Source organism: Stegodyphus dumicola, chromosome 1 (genome assembly GCF_044657685.1).
Source record: "Stegodyphus dumicola isolate Sdum_Otavi_A_Nest chromosome 1, ASM4465768v1".
Taxonomy (NCBI): Eukaryota; Metazoa; Arthropoda; class Arachnida; order Araneae; family Eresidae; genus Stegodyphus; species Stegodyphus dumicola.
The window spans coordinates 137,665,217-137,685,390 of NC_140768.1; the positions used below are offsets into that span (position 1 = coordinate 137,665,217).

Below are 20,174 nucleotides of genomic sequence, written 5' to 3' on the forward strand. Positions count from 1 at the left end.
CTGTATGGGTGAAACAGCCTTTGGACACGGAATGTAAATGTTTACCTTTGGCGAAAGTCACCAGTGAAGATGATTTTGGTGTGGTCACCACAAAGGCAGCGGTTACTCCGGTAGAGTTAGATAAAGAGTACTATTTGTTAGGGAATAAAACTGCACAGTTGATTGAGGAAATTAGGAAACGACCGGTTCTCTTGAATGCTGTGGAGACTCGTAGTCAGGCGCATGCGCGCAGGAGTTTAGAGAGAGCGAGTGCAAAAGACTTAGATTCCAGGTCGGAAGAAAAGAAAGAGATAGAAAGTGAAAGGGCCGTCAATAATGAGCATTCGGAAGAAAGGAAGTTAACCAGTAATACGGAGGAGGCAATTAAAATTGCAGACATCAGTTTAGAAGAAAGGTCTATCCTTGCGGATGTTTCGCCAGAATTCTTGGAAGCACAAAAAACGTGCGCTAGTTTAGCGACCCTGTGGAAGAAAGGGGAAAGTGAAAATGAAAACGAGTTTATAATAGTCAAGGAAAGACTATTCAGAGTGGCAGGTTCCAAAAAAGAGGAAGATAAGCGTCAGCTGTGTGTGCCTCTCGTTTTTAGGAAAGGGATCTTGAAGTTATGCCACGAGGAAATCTCTGGTCATATAGGGGTAACAAAAACCAAGGATAGAGTTTTGACACACTATTTCTGACCTAATTGCTACCAGGAAATTGAAGAATTTGTGAGGACGTGCGATATTTGTCAGCGTATAGGTCACAATAAGGATAAAAAGAAAGCCCCTATGAAGATTGTGCCTGTTATATCAGAAGTGTTTAGCAGATTAAATATTGATGCAGTAGGACCTCTGATCCTTAGTTCGCGTGTAAACTTAATTACGTCTATTTGTGTTGCTTCCAAATATCCAGATGCCATTCCTGTACAGAATTTAAACTCTGAATGTGTGATTCAAGCCTTGATACAAATCTTTTCTAGATCAGGTTACCCTAAGGAAATTCAATGTGATTTGGGTAGATCGTTTACCAGTGAACTTAAATCTGAGTTTTTTAGCAAGTTCGGAATTAAGGTGTATCATTCTTCTGTGTGTCACCCTCAAAGCAATTTTGTTGAAAGGGTATTGAAAGGGTATTCCAGCTTGAAAAGGGTATTGAAGGCTTTGTGCTTGGAAAGCGGGAAGGACTGGGAAGAATGTTTGGCATGTGCTTTGTTCGCCCTCAGAACTGTTAGCCATGAGAGCACAGGTTTAAATCCCTGCGAGTTAGTACATGGAAAAAATATGAGAATGCCTCAAACGATTGTGTATGAAAACTGGCTAGAGGAAGAAAGTTCAGACCCCACTGTGGTCGAGTATGTTCTAGACTTAATAGACGGATTAAAGAAGTGTCAGGAGCTGGCTGTAGAGAGGATGAAAGAGTGTCAGAGTAAAAGGAAACTCTGGTATGAACGCAACGCTGTTACGAGAAGGTTTAAGGTCGGAGATCTCGTGCTTGTTTTAGCCACGTCTAAACCACACAAAATGGCTCTGAACTGGATAGGGCCAGGTAAAGTAACTAGTGTGATTTCCGAAACCAATTATACGGTAGAGATTCCGGGTAAGCGTAGCAGTGACACCATTTATCACGTAAATTTCATGAAACCTTATTATCAGCGCCCCGAGTTTGTGAATCTTGTGATGGATGAGGTCATGGAAGAAATTGAGGGAGAAGTGGATATTCCTTATCCCTTGGCTGATCCAACTCAGGTAGATTTTTGGAAAATAGTTGGAGATAGTAAGCTAGAAGAAAGAGCTTCGGCAGAGGAAATAGGAAAATTCCAAGAAGTTATAAGGAAGTATGGAGCGGTGTTTTCGTCCGACCCCGGCTGTACGTTTTTGGTCGAAATGGATATTAAATTGTTGGATGAGACTCCGGTTAGAGTCAGGCCTTACCGAATGTCGGCGGGACAAACCAACATCCTAAAAGAGGAAATTAGGCGGTTGCTTGCGTTAGGAGTCATAGAAGTCGGGCAATCTGATTATGCTTCGCCTATGATCTTAGTAGAGGTCCCAGGTAAAGATCCTCGTCCTTGTATAGACTACAGAAAATTAAATTCAAAAACTATGACCGAATTTTTCCCTCTTCCCAATATTGAAGAAGTGGTAGAAAAAGTCAGCGCAGCTCCATTTATCACAATCATGGATCTAACCAAAGGATACTTCCTGATACCACTCACAGAGCGTGCACGGAGGTATGCCGCATTTGTGACGCCTTTTGGATATTTCATCCCGAAGAAGATGATGTTTGGGCTTTTAAATGCGCCTTTCTATTTTTGTAAATTGATCGCTCATATTTTAGGAGGGCTGGACAATTTTGTTCTACCGTATATTGACGACATCGCAGTCTTTCCGCCGACTTGGGACAGGCATATGAAGGATTTGGATGTGGTTTTAGGTCGCTTTCAGGAGGCTAAATTGACTGTTAAGCCCTCGAAATGCAAATTCGCACAAGACCATGTGAAATTTCTGGGTCATGAAGTAGGGTCTGGGAAAAGGTCGCCTAGTGAGGCCAAGATTCAAGCAATCAGAGATTTTCCGATCCCCACTACTAAAACACAGATACGTAGGTACCTTGGTACTGTGGACTACTATGCAAGGTACATAAAAGACTACGCCCGTATTGCGGCACCTTTGGCAGATGCTTTGAAGGGGAAAAGCAAAAAAGAAAAAGTGATTTGGACTAAAGAGTGCGACGAGGCTTTCAATAAACTGAAGACCAAACTAGTAAAAAGTCCGGTTTTATTTGCACCAGATTATTATAAAGAATTTATTGTGCAGACAGATGCCAGCTTATATGGTGCGGGTATTGTGTTGTCTCAAATTCAGGATGGGGAGAAACACCCAATACTATATCTTAGCAAAAAGTTTACTAAAGCGGAGCGAAATTATAGCACCATTGAAAGAGAACTAGCGGCCATTATTTATGGACTGAAGAAACTAAGTCATTACTTAGACGGACAAAACTTCAAGATCCAGACGGAACATAATCCGCTAACTTTTTTAAACAAAATGATGGAATCAAATTCTCGTTTGACTCGCTGGGCATTGTGTCTCCAACAGTACAACTTTGAAATTGTTCATAGGCCAGGCAAATTACACGGTAATGCAGATGGCTTGAGTCGTGCCCTAGTCTAGTGACTGAATATCACTAGTGGATACAAAGTAAGGTAAAAAGTAATGAAAATGATTTTTGTAGAGTTTTGGAATTATATTTGTGTAGATTCAAAATTGTTTGCATTGTGTGTTTCATTTTCAAAAAAATTGTTAGAATTAAATGTTTTATCTTAAGTATTAGCATTGCGTAAAATTTGAGGAATATGCTTTGTATAAGGCACACACTAGGAGTAGTTTAAATTATCTTTGTTGTATTTATGCGGTTATGTTATCTAGAAATAAGTGCAGGGTAATGTAACTGGCTTCTCTGTTATCACTTAAATGGTTACCACTTGTGTTTTGAAAGCGGTGAAATGTATTTAGAATTTTTCCTTCCATAGTCAAGAAAAATTTCTTTATGAGGGAGGAGTTGTGATAAGGTCACATAAAAGAAGAAGAGACTGAAGATTTATATGGACAAGGATGTCTCGTGAGCATAAGCTGAAAATTATTATTTTTTAACTTACAAATACGTTTTCAATAGTTGTTAAAATAGTCTTTATTAAAATAATTCAATCGTTGGCAATGTTAAAAACGCAAGCTCGAGAGCCACGAATTGCTCTCGCACCTAAAATGTATAGAATTTGATTTTAAGAAAAAGATTTAGGTTTTTCTCTTCTGAATTGTATGTAGCCATTTTCATGTGGTGTTCCGTCATTAGCGTTTTCATTGGAGTTCAACATCACACCGTTGAAGCATTAACACTACACCACATGGCTATCTAGCACATAAGATCTCTTTCGTGCAGTCTTCTGCGTACTGTTCTGGTTGATACGTTTCTTCCTGTGGCAGAAATAAGGCGGATCTAAGCTGAGATGGAGTCGCAGTCCTGTTGCGACATACACTAAGTTCATTTATTGACAAATTAAACCTAATTGGAACAAACTGGCAAAAGACTTTTAAATTTAAGTACATCCCCCTTCGCTTTGCGTCCGTTTCTTTGCAGTAATCGCAAAGGCTTAGGTGCTGGGCACTTCTACAGGCTCCTAGGCTGGGAAAGCCACATCCTATGTGTAGCGTCGTGTGGAAAAGCATATTTTTCCTGGCATAACATAGTGTAGTTCATTACTGAAAGAAAAAAAAATTCTCGTGATAAGCAATGAAAGAGCCTTGCGTATACACAGTTCTAAGAGTCAGTCGAATCATAAGCTGGAGATGTCAAGAGCAATAAATGGCAATACTTTAGGAAAAAGCATATCTCAGATGTCACATGCTACTGTCACGTCTTCCGGCGCTCAAATGAAGGTAGGATGAATTGAAGAGAAGGTCTGTGAAGAGCTGGGAGGAGCTACTGGGTCACGTGGTCCAATGGTTGACCTGGAAACAGAGTGCATAGTCTTGCTCGTCAGACATTGGTCGAGGGCAGGGCTAAGTTATAAATCTTACTTCGCGAGAATTCAAAATTGCAGAGTAGTTAAAACTGGTAAATTTGAAACAAAATACGTGTGGAAATAAAAGAATCATAAATAACTATTGTGGGAGTAAATTGGATAAAAAGAGAATACTTTGTAAAGCATGGTAGCGAAAATAAAATAACTAGTACATGGTATTAAGTGTAGATGGCGACACTTATGCGTGTCTTAAAAGAACCTAAAAAAGTGTTAAAAGTGTAATTAACGATGAAAAAAATAATTAAAAACCTGGGACAATTACTCTCAAATGGAAGCAGTGCTGGAGTACTGCTCCGGGTCTTTTTACTTCCTTGTACGAAGTAAAAAGGAAGTATTGTAATCGCGAAAAGTTTCAGGCAGCATATTTAAACGAAAATATCCATTTTGACCGCTATCGAATGCAATTTAACGATGTTTTTGCGTGATATCTGTACGTAAGGGCAGAATAAAATACTCTTTTCCTTCAAAAAAATTATAAAACTGCTTTAAAATTAATTCTGAAGAGAATTTTTCGTGGCGTCTGTACTAACGTACGTACGTATCTCGCATAACTTAAATACGAGTAGCCTCAGAACGTTGAAATTTTGTATATAGGACTGCTATAACATGTAGATGTGAACCTCGTATTTTGGGTGCAATCGGCCGCACCAAACGTATATAAATATATGGGATATATATATATCCACTCTATTACCCGGCTCAGTGATCTCAGTTTCTTTACTCTTATATGTTTGTAAATTGTACATTTTTTTCTTTAAAAATGATTGAATTATATTGTTTTTATCTTCCGGTTAAGGATTTTATGTCTTTAGTAAATCTGTGTGCAATATTTTTAGAATTATCAGCAATTTTAAAGTTGTTTAAGTGCCGCTAAGCCTGTTTTTAATGGCGGCCATTGATGTTTACATTTGAAACAGGAGACTAGTGGATTTGTTGCCAATCTAGAGAAACTTAGCTTCTCAACAACAAAGATAACGCCTTCATTTATTATTGCGAATTAAATCATGCTTAATCGTTTCTGGAATTTTTTCGAGGAAATAAGTGTTTAAGATTTACTTCGTAATTTTTAATACAGATATTTTGAGTTTTTATGTATTTTTTCCGTGTCGCGAAGTGTGAACTGAATTAATTGAATGAGAAATACTAAATCGTCTGTAAAAAACTGTTTCTTTTTTGTTTTGTTTACTTAATTTCTTTTATACATCGTTCTAGATATATTAGAGTATTTGAATAGAACATGTGGCAACGATTAGATAATTCTTCAAATGATATAAATTTTGTACATTGTGAGTTATAATATGAACGAAGTATAACGCTGTTAAGTGAACCTAGCTCCAGAGTGTCGCTATGGTAAAAAACTTAGAGTAACTCTAGAGAAACTTAGCTTCGCAACAACAAAGATAACGCATTCATTTATTATTGCCAATTAAATCATGATTAATTCTTTCTGGAATTTTTTTCGAGGAAATAAGCGTTTGAGATTTACTTCGTAATTTTTAATATCGATATTTTGAGTTTTTATGTATTTTTGCCTTCTCGCGAAGTAAGAACTGAATTAATTAAATGAGAAATATTCAATCGTCTGTGAAAAACTGTATCTTTTTTTGTTTTATTTGCTTAATTTCTTTTATACATAGTTCTAGCTTTATTATAGTATTTGAATAGAACATGTGGAAACGATTAGATAATTCTTTAAATGATATACATTTTGTGCATTCTGAGTTATAATATGAATGAAATATAATACTGTTAAGTAAACCTAGCGCCAGAGTGTCGCTATGGTAAACAAAGTGAATTTTAAAGAATGCATTTATTCTATTGTGGTTTATGCGCTGTCGGCGAAGTAGGTTTAATTCAATCTAATAAGTTTAAATAAAATGCAAGAAAAAATGCGTATAATTTAATATTCCGTACAAGGAAGTCATGTGGTGTACACATCAGTTTTTTTTTTTTTTTTTTTTTTTTTTTGTTTTCATCATCAGTGTAGTCGTAGTTTAATCTAGGAATGGAACTATTATTGACTTTTTCGACATTATTAAAGAATTTTTTTGCAATGCAAATGCTGATGCTATCAATGTTTAACTCATTATGGATGGCCTCGTTTCTGAAAAACCAGGGACTGTTGGAAATTCTTCTTAAAATGATATTCTGGCATTGCTGGATTTTAAGCATATTGGTTTTTCATACATAACCCCAGACGGGACAGGCTTAAGTAACAATTGGTCGCAGCATGGATCTAAATACATGAAGTTTGTTTTGGATAGATAAAACGGAGTTTCGGGCAATTAAGGGGTTGAGTAATGCTTTAATACCCCAAAACTTATTTAAAATACATGTGATGTGTGGGGTCCAAGTGAGTTTTTGGTCTAAAATGACACCGAGGTATTTAACTTGCTTGGCCCAGGGAATGTTGACATCGTACATCTTGAGGATGATATTCAGATCAAAATTTCTTTTTTTAGTGAAGTACACAGCTTCAGATTTTTCCATATTCGTTTTTATCTTCCAAGGACTCTAGTGCATGAATGTGTTCTTGTAATGTTTGTACGACTGCGGCCATGGACGCGTCTTAGTAGAGGATCGCAGTATCATCTGCATAAAGTGCTAGTGTAGGGGGTTGTGAGGGATGTCGTTCGTATAAATTAAAAATAATGTGGGCGAAAGTACACTTCCTTGAGGCAAGCCAGCAAGAGTTATTTTGCGTGTAGAGTAGGTACTGTTATAACGAACGACAAAGTGTCTATCGCAAAGTTAAACTCTTTTACAGTCGCTATGTAGGACTAAAACAAAGCGCTGAAAAATTATAAATACTTTTACGAATTTTGCATGTATATAACTAATTTTAGTGAAATCATAATTATAATATTTTTTGTATAATATAACATAAGTCCTTGAAAGAGGCGGAACTTTTCCGGAAAAACAAGATTACTGGGACGAGTTTGTTTAACATTGAGGTAAATGGCTATCTCGCTAAACTGTGAGATATCGCCAAGTTGGCAATAGTTTTGGCAACTAATTTTCGTCGCCAAATTTGGCAAGAAATCACCAAAAGTCGCCAAGACTGGATACTATTTGGCGACATTTGGGTCCAGTCCCTGCATAACTATAATTGGTATAAAAAATTAATAGTGTAATTGTAACTGTTAGCATATCCAGTCCTTATATCCCTTCCAGTAATTTTGAAAAGTGAAAGGTACTAGAGATTTGTCGCCGGGCAGGGGAAAATAATATTAAGACTGGAGAGAGCATCAGTTTCTCAGCTTGTCAATTCAGAATCGACTGTGGAGTATTGAGACATCTGCGTGTGAGCTTCACTCTCTAAGTGGACTTTGCATTGCGCTGTGTTTAACCCTTTGCTGCACAGTGTGTCCGGTCTGGACACACCTAAAAATTTCCTTCTGTACGCACAGAAAAATTGAATGAAAAAGGGATTTATAGGTTACTCTGAACCTTCTTTATTTATAGTAGATGGCAGCTCAACACAAACCAGTCCATATATTTTAGCCATGTTTACTTTTTAAAACCCTCATTTTTAAAAGAAATTTTCCAGATTTTTTTAGGGTATAAAAGGAATTGTTTGAAAAGAAATTTTTATATTATTTTTTTAGCTGTATGTTAATCTCCTTATTTTATATTAGCTTTAAGTTTTTAGCTCGAAATCTTGCCTAAACGGCGAACACTAGATATACTCAGACCGGGTTCACCGATAATCTAGGACGACTGAGAGGCTGTATTCTTTGTTTCTCCGCATCTCATCGGTCAGTTCATTGACAACAATGCTCGTTTCAGCACTCTTTTTGAAGCTCTATTCAATCACTGTGCTACTTTGGACACACCCACAGAATTAAAACGATAAGTGCTATCTTCACAAAATTTTAATTGTGTACTCCTCTAGGCCCAATTAGACTGCCTACCTTTTTTTTTTTTTTTTAAATCAAAAACGTTCGTAGTAGTTTGAAGTGTAACTACTGGTTATGCTGTGATACTGAGAAGGCTGTACAAGTATTTTTGTGGAAAGTTCCAGAACTGCAAAGTGTTCCTTTTGATAAATTTTTATCAAGCTATTACTGGTTCTGTGTGTATTCAATCTATGACGAACCCGTACGCATGCAACAATACTTTGGCCACAAAATACGCACTCTGTTTTGCTGCCTACGTTTGCTAGCTGAAAGGCGGCTCTTGCTTGGCTGCTTCTATTCATTGTTAAAAATGTAATGCGTCATAATCAAAATCGTGGGGTGTATATCGTGCCTGTTGTGATGTGCAATGTCATAGGGTAATCAACAAGTAATAAATACATGTTTGAATTATCTCATGACTTGTAAATCTTCAAAAGTTCTCGGAATTTTCTACTTTGAAATTGACATTTCAGTGCTTTTGTAACTTTAGTCCACTCGCGACTGAAATATAATTGAAATTCCATAGTCAAGCACTCATTAATATCAAATTCACTGCAACGAACAAATTTATTTCATCAATATATATTTACAATTTTCTCCCTGGCCGGGGGGACGGGAGTTGCACTTTCAGGTTTTTGTAACTGCAGATCTAGAATTTATTTTCAAAATTTCAGGACAGTTGCAGAATTTGGAATCTCTGTACATCAATGACAATCCTCATTTGCACAAACTACCTTCTGAATTGGCACTGTGTACCAACCTGCAGATCATGAGCATTGAGAACTGTCCTCTGTCTGACCTTCCACCTGATGTCCTAATTGGAGGACCGTCTATGGTGATACATGTAAGTAATACAAAAGTTTGTTGTTGTTTTCAAGAAGAATTTTAAATAGATATGCATATTTTGGCTTAAAATTTCATTTCTTCAGATTACCATTTTTGGGGGAATTCTGAGGACCTGAAATATTATATATGATTAGCATATTTATTGTTGCCATGCAGTGTAATATTTAGCTTAATACGATTTGATGTATGAATTGAGCATAATCATGTGATATTATGCGATTCCAAATAGAAGAAAAAAAAATGCAAATATTTAACTAAAATAACGCGAGATGACATTTGATTTTGCAAGATAGGCCAAAACTCTCCCTTATTTCTCGATATCATCAAAAACACATGAATATCTTGTTAATTTCTCATGACAAAAAAGAATAAGGAATCTGAACAAAATTCTTTTACAAGAGTAAATTGTATACAAACTGATAAGATACTTCGCATTATAGGTGAGAAAATCTTGTAATCATGGATTTTGTTTCTTCCAACATAGCGTAAATGCGCTGTATCAGTTAAGTAGACAAAAGTAGCCATTTTGTCACATTCTAGCACGATGGTTGAATTTGTTTTCGTGATGCAGATTCAACAGAGCTTCGTATGTTTCGGTATAAATTAATGCCTTGACAGATATTTTTAAAAATCTTTAAAATTTTTATACTCATGCAAAGTTGTGAAAATACATTATAACCCACTCAAATCAGTAAGCTGAATGGAGCGAATTTGAGTGAAAATCAACAAGAATGTTTTTAAATCCTTTTAGTTTCAAAGTTGCTGTAGTGTTATTGTAGATAGATCAAATTAATTCTGTTCTTAAAACGTTCTGTCGAGTGCTTAATGTTACATCCCAGAATATCGTATCTTGATGCATACCCTCAGAGTAGCTTACCTAGGATACATCGAAAGAGTACGGATGTTATTAGGATTAATATTTTGCTCCGTGCTCGAAACTCGGCGAATGAGCTGGATAGGTTGTTTCATATTTTCCATCATTTGAAACGTGAATAAATAAATTTCTTTAGGAAAGTCTTCCCTTACAGGTAGCTAACTCTAGCGTGGTTTGTTTAATCGATTAAACTACAACTTTTGTGGATTTTTATGGACATATAACAAAACAGTACCACATTATCTTAGGAAGAACATCAGAAACTCCTTTTCCGCTTAACTAAATATTTTGTCACAAAAATAATTGCTAAAAATGAAAATTATCAAATGCATTCTAACTTACCGGCAATAGAGAGTGCTGCAATTCTAGAAGAGTCTTTATTTGATGAGTCCAGCAACTTTCAGTTACTGTGACAATACTTTAAAGGTAGGTCTCTGTTTAACCTGATTTCATCTGCGTAAATGTACGATGCCAGCACTTTTGGGAGACCTGCTAAGACCTGCCAACATCTTTTAGAGACCTTTTGTCTTGAATCAATCTGCTTTATGATGAAGCACTTTTAAGAGACCTTCATTTGATACCTGAAACTTTCAGTAACGTGCCGGCCCTTGTAAGAAAATTGTGTGTTATTTGAATTCAACAATCACGCCATTTTTACCTTTATGAAGATCTGTCTTTGTCTTGAATAGGGCAAACCTCGAATACGATGCCGGCATATTTAGGGATGACTCTCTTTTTTAATAACATCCGCACCGAAATGAAGGTTGGTCGAGCCAAATCAAATAGTACATCTAATAAAAGTAATGACATATTTATACCTCACCACCGCTGTAAAAGTTTTTGGTTGTATGATATCTTTTAGTTGCTGAAAGGTGACCTGAGTAAAATGTGGAGACAGGTTGATGGCCTGAAATAAGCAGATTTTGTAAAGGATTATATGTGTGGAAATGGCATGTTAAGGTGGTGTACTAAATGGACGCAGCCCAAACCGACTGAAAAATCAAAGGATCATGTCGACATGATCCTTTGAATCCAGTCACACTACAAACGACGGCATCCAGCGACCCGACAGTGTCCCAAATTAAGCCGTAGCATGGTTATTTAATGTAACTAATTTAATTAGTAATACAAATACTATTCAAAGTTCCGAGAAATCAAACTCTGATTATCCGTGTAACTAAAATCGTTAGTATAATAAAACAAAAGAAACCAAAAAATACTCCAACACATACAAAAACACATACATATATTTCCAAAAGCAACTAAATGGAACAAAAATAAGACAAATTAATAATAAATGCCCACTAAACTCACGAGGTTTATTTAAAATTGGCATGGTGCAAGCCTAAAAAGGCCTACCAGCGGCCGACCGATAAAGTCGCTGAACGGGTCCGAGGTTCGATTCCCGGCGAATGGCTGGCTGCATGGGCGTTTTCGTGGTTTACGAGCCAGTTTCTCTTAGAAAGCCCTCCACCAAGGCATCCCTCCCCTTAAGCGAGATAGCCCTCGAATCCTTCGCCAAATTAGATAAACCAAACCTTTTGTAAACTTAATTTGTGTTTTTAGTTCGGTAATTGCAGAAAAGTTTCCGTATTTTACTCGATCACGTTGAGGTGCTACTAGATGCTGTTGAGGGGTACGTAAAAGCGTTCTTCCCGCGTAAATCGTGATCCCTTTTTCGAGTTTTGAAGGCATATGGATCGCTATACGAGCGCGGAGTTCACCAACATCTATTTGATCTACAGGGTTGCAAATGGAAGCGAGGAAACTGCTTAAAGGAGGTACCCAGAAATTGTTCTCTGTGAGTAGTGTTCCGTAGCCCTAGCAGCAGATAAAATGCATATAGATGAGCTCCGTCTTCGTATAGTGATGCATAACCATCAAATTCGTACTGGGAGTGAAAATATACGCGAGCAGAACGCTTTAACCTATCCCTCAGCAGCCCCTGTAACAAGTCAGCGCTCCATTTTCGTGCACATATTCCATTATAAAATTTGCTTATTGTGGTCCCTCCTCTACCTGCCACTGCATTTCTGCCAAACATTTTCGAATCACCCTGTTTATCGACTAACCCTCACAAAACCGACGGCTTTATGCAAAATAATAAAAATCTTTGAAATTTATTTTCAGTTGGTACCCAGCCCCGAAACAGTTAAAAACTTGCATTATAAGGTATTTTCTGCCTCCTTTCTGCATGCTTTGTAGTGTAATAGTCAACACACTCGGCGCGTATTCGAGAGACTGAGGTTCGAGTCTCGGCGAGGTCATTGCTTATTTTTCATTTTTTTGTAAATCCTAATGACTGTACAGTATTGTTTTCATTTAATCCCATAGCATGTGCACAGTGGCTGTACTTGCAGGGACATGTCCAAGGTCACCTAAAGAGATGTAAATTTTGTATAATTCCCCGTAAATGATGTTAATGATAGCGTTCCAGATAAAATATTTCATATGAATATAAAAACTTAAATGGATTTTTCCTAATTAATTTTTATTTAGTTTCTAACAATTTCGTCTGAAGCTTTCTAAAATTACTTTACTTTTTCAGTGGTTAAAGATGGAATCTCGTATCAAGTGTGAACGACCATATTCATAACAAGGAGAATGTGCTGTAGATTTTGTTTTATTCTATTTCGCTTGGAAAAGGCTATCAAGCCTTTATGCAGATAGCAGTCACTGGAGTTGGTTGGTCATTCAGTTGACTTGCCAGAGAGAAAAAATAACCCCCCAAAAATTAAATGTGTTATCTCGCGGTGCAGTCATCACCTGAAGGTCAAGATTTTTGAAAATATTTCTCATTCCATTTGATGCAGCCAAGTATGAATGGTACAAATTGAAAAATAAAACGCATGGCGCATGATAATGCCGTCTGTTTATAGATATATGATTGTCTCATGTCTTCATATGTGATGCAAATATTCTTTGAAATGAAGAAAGGAAAATGTACGCTATATATATATATATATAGCGTATAGCTATATATATAGCGTTATATATATATATATATATATATATAATTAATATATACATACACATTTTAATATTTTGCACTGAATTATGATTAGTAACACTCAGCTGCTAAGGCCCATTACTTGGGTCATTCACGTAATTTTCTTCTGCTTCTGAAACGTGAAAATATTGTTAAAATGGATGTTTTTAAACAAAGTAACTTCTGGTATAATGTGCATCTGCATTATGTGGTTTTGCCATAAAACAATCTAGATTATTATATTTTTTGAATCAAAATGTTAAGCCTTTCAAGAAATATATGAGGCATACTTTGAGCAGTCGTGTCTGTAAGTTGTTCGTGTTTTGCAACTGGTTTCTTTTGAATTAAACTTATAATGTATATCGGTGTAAGGTCTTATTACTTCAATGACTAATTGGAAATATATGTGCATATAAATGTTAAACGTAAATAAATATGTTGAGAACATTACATTTCTGTTAGTAAGAACGAACTAAAATTTAGGTAACATGATTTTTATTTAAAGTACCTGTAAATTTTAATTCAGTTTCTTTAAGAAAATAAGTGTTGTTCAGAATTATATATAAAGAATTTCATACGCTGATCAGTTAAAATTTAATTTGCTATCTGAAAAACAGCTATAAAATTTGGAACATATGCAAGAAGAAAGATATAAAAGAAAGTTTACCATTCTCTGTTAATCTTATCACCTAATGTGTTATTTTCGAGGAGGGAAATTTTCCAGATATGGTAACCATAATCGTAATTTAATCTCTTTCTCTTACTTTGAATCTTTAATGGTATAAATCGTATTTTTTAAGTATGGTTAAAAGAATAGTTAACTTTTGCGCGCAATTAAAATATCTGTATTTTTTATTGTTACGCTAATAAGTTAAAATTTCGTGTTACAAACAACTATAAAATTTGAAACATTTACAAGAAGAAAGATATAAAATAATGTTTAGGATTTTCTGCTAATTCTATCACGTAATGTTTTATTTTCAAGCAGGAAGAAAGTTTACAAATATGGTAACCATAATCGTAATTTAACTTTTTCGCTTACTTTAAAAGTTCAATGTGTTTGAATCGTATTTTTGAAGCATAATTAAAAGGATAATTATCTTTATTTTTAAAATATCTGTGCTTTTTACTGTGGCAATATTGTAAATGTTTTTCATAAATATTTCAAGAATAAATGTGCAGAGATTAAAAAAGAATAAAAACTCTGTTTGTTTTTAAATCCTTATTAATTTTTTGTTGTTGTTGTTGTTTGTGTGTATGTAAGATTATTCTAGCAAAATTTTTATCGATATACTGAGTCTGGGATTATGCTCTATTGAAAAAGAAAGCCAGTTTACTAGTGTTAACAAAAAACTGTTAAATTTTTCAATTCTTACTATAATTTGAATTTTTTAATAACAGCGAACATTTTACTCTAAGTGTTTACTTTATTTTTTGGCGAGAATTTTTAAACATCTATCCTCAAACCGTACTTTATCCTTAGTATTCCATAAGCTGTATTTTATCAGATGATATATTTTTTTTTTTTTTTTTTTTTTTTTTTTTTTTTTTGTCTAGAATTTTATAAAATTCTGTTCATAATATAACAAATACAAATAATCTACTCCTTCTGCATAAAATATTAAGCTTAAGATCATAAAGATATACTTTTCTACAACAGGAGAAAGAATTTAAAAACACTAGTACCGGAAATGCAGGAATTACTGGCTAACCATTGTGACATCTTAAAACTATATTAAGAATATAGTATTTATTTCTTCTACCAAAGTACTTTCCCACTTCTCAATGGCAACAGCAAATCTAATAATCTACCTCCTGTTTAAACAGAAGTTTTCATAATGAAGAATTTTTTAGTTTATAAGAACTATTTTCCTACTTCTCAGCAGTAACAAGCTTGCTTAAAGAATACTGCTATTTGAAAAGTGCTTTCATTATTTTTTATCAATATCAACGTAATTATTTATATTCTTTAAATACCGTCGAATAAATAAAAGATAAAAAATCATATTCATGATAAGAAAGCGAAGCTATCTAAGAATTAAAATAACGATAATTATATTACTGAAAGTAATAATAACAATTTCTTGAATAAATTTCATTAAAATGTGGTTGAAACTAGTGGTGGAATTCGAAATTTTTAAGAACTGGCTTACTGTCTAATTCGGTGATAAATTAGCTAAATAAGTAACCATAAATTCTCGAAGTAAATATCTGACATTCTTAGTACCATAACTAAAAACAAAAATTAAAGGTGTGAAAAATAGAAAATTTCTTGCCCCTCCTAAAAAAAATTTAAAAAAATAAATAAAAAATCTGAAAGGTTTCAGATTTTAAATTACGGCCAAAGGGGCGTTTTTTTAACGTTTTGTGTGTTACCTTTATTTATTAAATATCATGTTCTTTGCAGTTAAACCATAAAATTCAGTTCAGTAGCAATGTCGCAAAATAATTTTAAAAAGAGCATATCTTTAGAATTTCCGATACACAGTTCCGCGCCCGCTGGAGATAAAAAGGTTCCCCCCCCCCCGCCATAGAGTGTTGCCATTGCTCGCTTTTAAATCGTTGAGTTTGTTACTCAAAAATTCGTTAAAGTTTTACAAAACATGAAATCAATCATAAAACAAATTCCAAATTTCAAATTTGGTCTTCCACATGCCCATATTAGTATGAGGATTACGTCATTCAAAATTCGATGCCTCTATGTACGGTTGTTTTATCACAATGTTAGAAACATACATACATTTATACAGATTCTTCATTATTTAATTTCTTCAACTATAATGCAAGACTCTAACATTTGGTGGCAACAGTTTGAAAAGTGAAACGAACATTTATAGTGATTCAACGCAAAATCGCAAAACGAAAACAATAGTCCTTCAGGAACAAAGCCCCTTTCAACTAAAAAGAAAAAAAAAAAAAAAAAAAAAAAAAAAAAAAAGAAAAGAAAAGAAAAGAAAGGCATAGTCCTATGGCTCCGTTCTACTGGGTCCACTGACAAAATTTAACTTGCGTTTTTTATGTTTCGAAAGCGCGACTTAAGATACATATTAAATTTTTGTATAGCATTGTTCTAACTTAAGTAATCTGACAAAAAAATCAGACTTTTTCTGAAATGGCATACATTTTTCGATTCTACGACTCAAATTACACCTAAACATTAAATTTTGTAAAATTTGGTGAGAAACCGAGAAATTAAAAAATTTATGTAGGCGCCTTTTTTTTTTTTTTTTTTTTTTTTTTTTTCCAGTTTGCGTCAAGAGTAATTCCTTTGGCAAAATTCTAAATTTATGGTGGCCTATTGATTTAGATAGCGAGATAACGCTGATTTTTGTTGTTTGACTTCTAAATTAATACTTGTTTGGCGTGTTATTGTATCTTAATTATGGTAGCCTGTTTTCCTTTCCCTTTCATTGTGCAACAGCGAAAAAAATATGGTGAATCGTTCATTCTTTCAAATAATTTTAACAAAGTGCGTAAATCAAATTTCCAACGCGGCAGTATATAAATTCACGTAAATTTGGGCAGTTTTTAACAAAAAACTCTAATTTGTGGCTAGTATGCCTAGAAATACATCTACGTTAAGTTGATGGTAAGAATTTGTATCAGTTATAATTAAAAAGTGTTTTCGAAAAATTTATAAAAATTACTAAAAATTCAAATGTTGAAAGCAAATCAGAAAATGGCTGCGAATTTTATTTGGATTGAACCTAAATTTTGAACTGTGAAAAAAGTTCAAAGTTGTAGGAATGAAGTAAGATTATTTAAGAAAGAGATATTAATAAATGTATCCCAAATTCAATTAACATTGAGGAGCTAAAATTTTGAAAGCCAATTTTTTAAAAACTTTTTGGGCGATTATTACAAACTTGGAACTTTGGCATAATTTGGGTCGTAGAAACGATATATAGGAAAAAATAGGTATGTCATTTCAGATAGAATGCGATTTTGTGCACGAATACGTAAGTTAAAACTATGCTACGTATAAATTTACTACATGTAGCATTGTTCTTACTATCATAAGTTGTGCTTTCGAGACAGAAACAACGCAAGTTAAATTTCGTCAATCGACACTGTAAATCGGAATATATAGAACTGCCCTTTTTTCTAGGGGGGGGGCAAGGTGTACAATGAATTTTAATTTCTACGCTTTGCTTTTCATATAACTTTCATTTGTATTAATGCTATTTGTTATTTAAATGCTTGAATACTAGTAGTTTTGAACAAATTTGTTCAATTTCTCTGTATGAAGTTGAAAATCATATTAGAAAATGCTATTAAAATACAGAATTTATTGTAAAATAGTTGACTACAATAAATTACAATTTTTCTGGAGGTTATTTGTTTGCAGTTTGTATAAATAATAAAAATTTCAGTTTGGGGGATTCCTTCCCATAATTCCCACAACTTACAATAGAAACTTTTAAACTTTGCATCAAATGTTTGTGTATTAATATTATTATTCATTACGAACATAAAATGCAATAAATGGTAAAAAACTCAACGATGTTTAATTTACCATTGAGATTTAAACATTAAAAATGCAAAAGACATATACTTTGTTACTATTTCATAAATTTTTAATGCCCCAAATAATAGTTGTTTAAAATGTATAATGTACTTACCAACTATCTTTTATGTCTTTTTCCTTGCACTATTCATAAAAAAATTTATTTTGTATTGTGTAAATAAAATAAATATTCTACGTGTATATAAGAAAATGTAACTGTTCATAACATTCAAATTATATATTGGATAATATCAAATTTTTAGTAAAGTATTATCTGTTTTAAATATTTTTAAGCACGAATATTATTGGTATCATTTGATTATATTACATGTAAACTTTAAATATATAGTATTGTATTCAATTCCATCGATGATTATGTATGATTTCACATGAAAATTAGAAGATAAAGAAACCTTTTTGTAATTTAATGATCAACAAAACATTTTAATATACAGGTGCACCTTTATAGTTAACATTTGGAATATAGATATTTATTGCATTTTATTAACTATAATTTTATTAACAAAATTAATTAATATTCAGTTGAAACTGTGTTAATCTAATCTAATAATGAAACGAAAAAAAATTGCAGTCTCATAAAATTAGACAATCAACCTCCCCTAAAAAAAAAAAAAAGAAAAAAAAGAAAGAAAGCTTTCAGATTTTACATTACGCCCAAAGGAGCATTTTTTTAATGTTTTGTGTGTTACCTTTATTTATTAAATATCATGTTCTTTGCACTTAAACCATAAAATCCTTAAAATGCGCTTAAATCATAAAATCACCTTGATTAATGACTCATGTAGCGATGCCTAAACATTTTTTTATGTTAGTAATTTAATAATAAAGGAGTATGGTAACCTTTTATGTTGAATTACATAAAACCTTATACGCTTGGCTATGATTACAGGTTTAAGTGAAATGCGTTAAGAAATGTTAACAGGAAAAATTTAACAAAAATATCTTTCCATATGGTAAAAACAGATTTTGTTAATGATACTCATAGGCTATAAGAATACATTTAGTGCTATTTGAATTAAGAATAACTGATTAGTTATTCGCATAAACCCAGAATCAGCGCCAGAGCGGAGATTCTTTGGCCAGAGCTCGTATGGCCGCATTGAGCAGTAGAATTTAGGGAAGACAAAGCAAAGAACATCTATCAAATACATATTCTTTGGACAAAGGGAGTCGCTTGGTAGTAGAATTTAGGACCCGCAGAGACTGCATCAGGCGGTAAGATTTCTAGTGCCGGCGCTCAATAAGCCTTAAATATATGTGGAAATTTATTTATTCAGGACTCAGATCAGCTTAAATATGTTGGGTTAATGAATTTTGAATTAAATCTACTTCGCGGATAGCGCATACATCACAGTAAAATAAATGCACTCTTTTAAAGTTCACTATATTTATTTACCATAGCAACACTTCGACCCTAGGTTCACTTAATAGTGTTACATCTCATTCATTTTATAACCCAAAATGCACAAAAATTATATCATCTGAAGAATTATCACATGCTCTATTCAAATATTATAATAAATCTAAAACGATGTATAAAAGAAATTAAACAAACAGAAAAGAAACAGTTTTTCCCAGACGATTCAGCGTCGCTTACCTAATGCGAATGCGCTACTAATTAATTCAGTTCTCACTTCGCTTCGCTGCAAGGCGTAAAAATTCAAAATATTTTCATTAAAAATTGAAAGATATAGAAAAACTTAAAATACCAAGTACAGTTAAAACAATTAAAAAAACAATTTTTACAATTAAAGTTACAGTTTCTACACAAAAACAAGCTAATAACTTAAAAATGAAAATTCCAGAATGAATTAAGCATAATTTAATTCGCAATAATAACAGACGTTACTTTGTTGTTGTGAAACTTAGTTTCTCTAGATAGGCAACAAATCCAGTATTCTGCTAAGTTTCAAATGTTAACAAATATGGCTGCTATGGTAATCAAAAATTAGGCTTAACTGCACTTTAAAAGCTTTAAAATTTTTTAAATTGTTGATAATTCCACAATTATTGCATGCTGGTTAACTAAAGGCATGCAGATCTTAACTGGAAGATAAAACAACATAATCCAATCATTTTTAAAGTAAAAAATGCACAATTTACAAACATATAAGAATAAAGAAACTGAGCTCACTGAACCGAGTAACAGAGTGGATATATATAACATATATTTATATACTTTTTGGTGCGGCCGACTGCAACCAAAAAACGAGGTGCACATCAACATGTTATAGCAGTCCTATATACAAAATTTCAACGTTCTAAGGCTACTCGTTTTTGAGTTATGCATGATATATATATACATATGTAGGTATATACGTACAGACGCCAAGAAAAAATCTCTTCAGAATTCATTTTAGATCAGTTTTATAATTTTTTTGGGGGAAAAAAAAAAAAAGAGTCCTTTATTGTGTCCTTAGGCACAGATGTCAGGCAAAAACATTGTTAAATTGCTTTTGATAGCGGTCAAAATGGAT

The 20,174-nt window shown here is 33.6% G+C and overlaps 1 protein-coding gene across 2 annotated transcripts in view; it reads left to right on the forward strand.

The window, feature by feature from the left end:
* The window catches only part of LOC118180596 (uncharacterized), a 386,689-nt gene extending 370,563 nt beyond the window's left edge, over window positions 1–16,126 (forward strand). For both annotated transcript variants that reach the window (XM_085821254.1, XM_085821256.1), the window contains exons 14-15: window positions 9,135–9,304; window positions 12,729–16,126. In XM_085821254.1, coding sequence (XP_085677380.1) covers window positions 9,135–9,304; window positions 12,729–12,776 — 218 coding nt within the window. In that variant the 3' untranslated portion in view covers window positions 12,777–16,126. The remainder of the gene's footprint in view (window positions 1–9,134; window positions 9,305–12,728) is intronic.
* The last annotated feature ends 4,048 nt before the right edge of the window (window positions 16,127–20,174 follow it).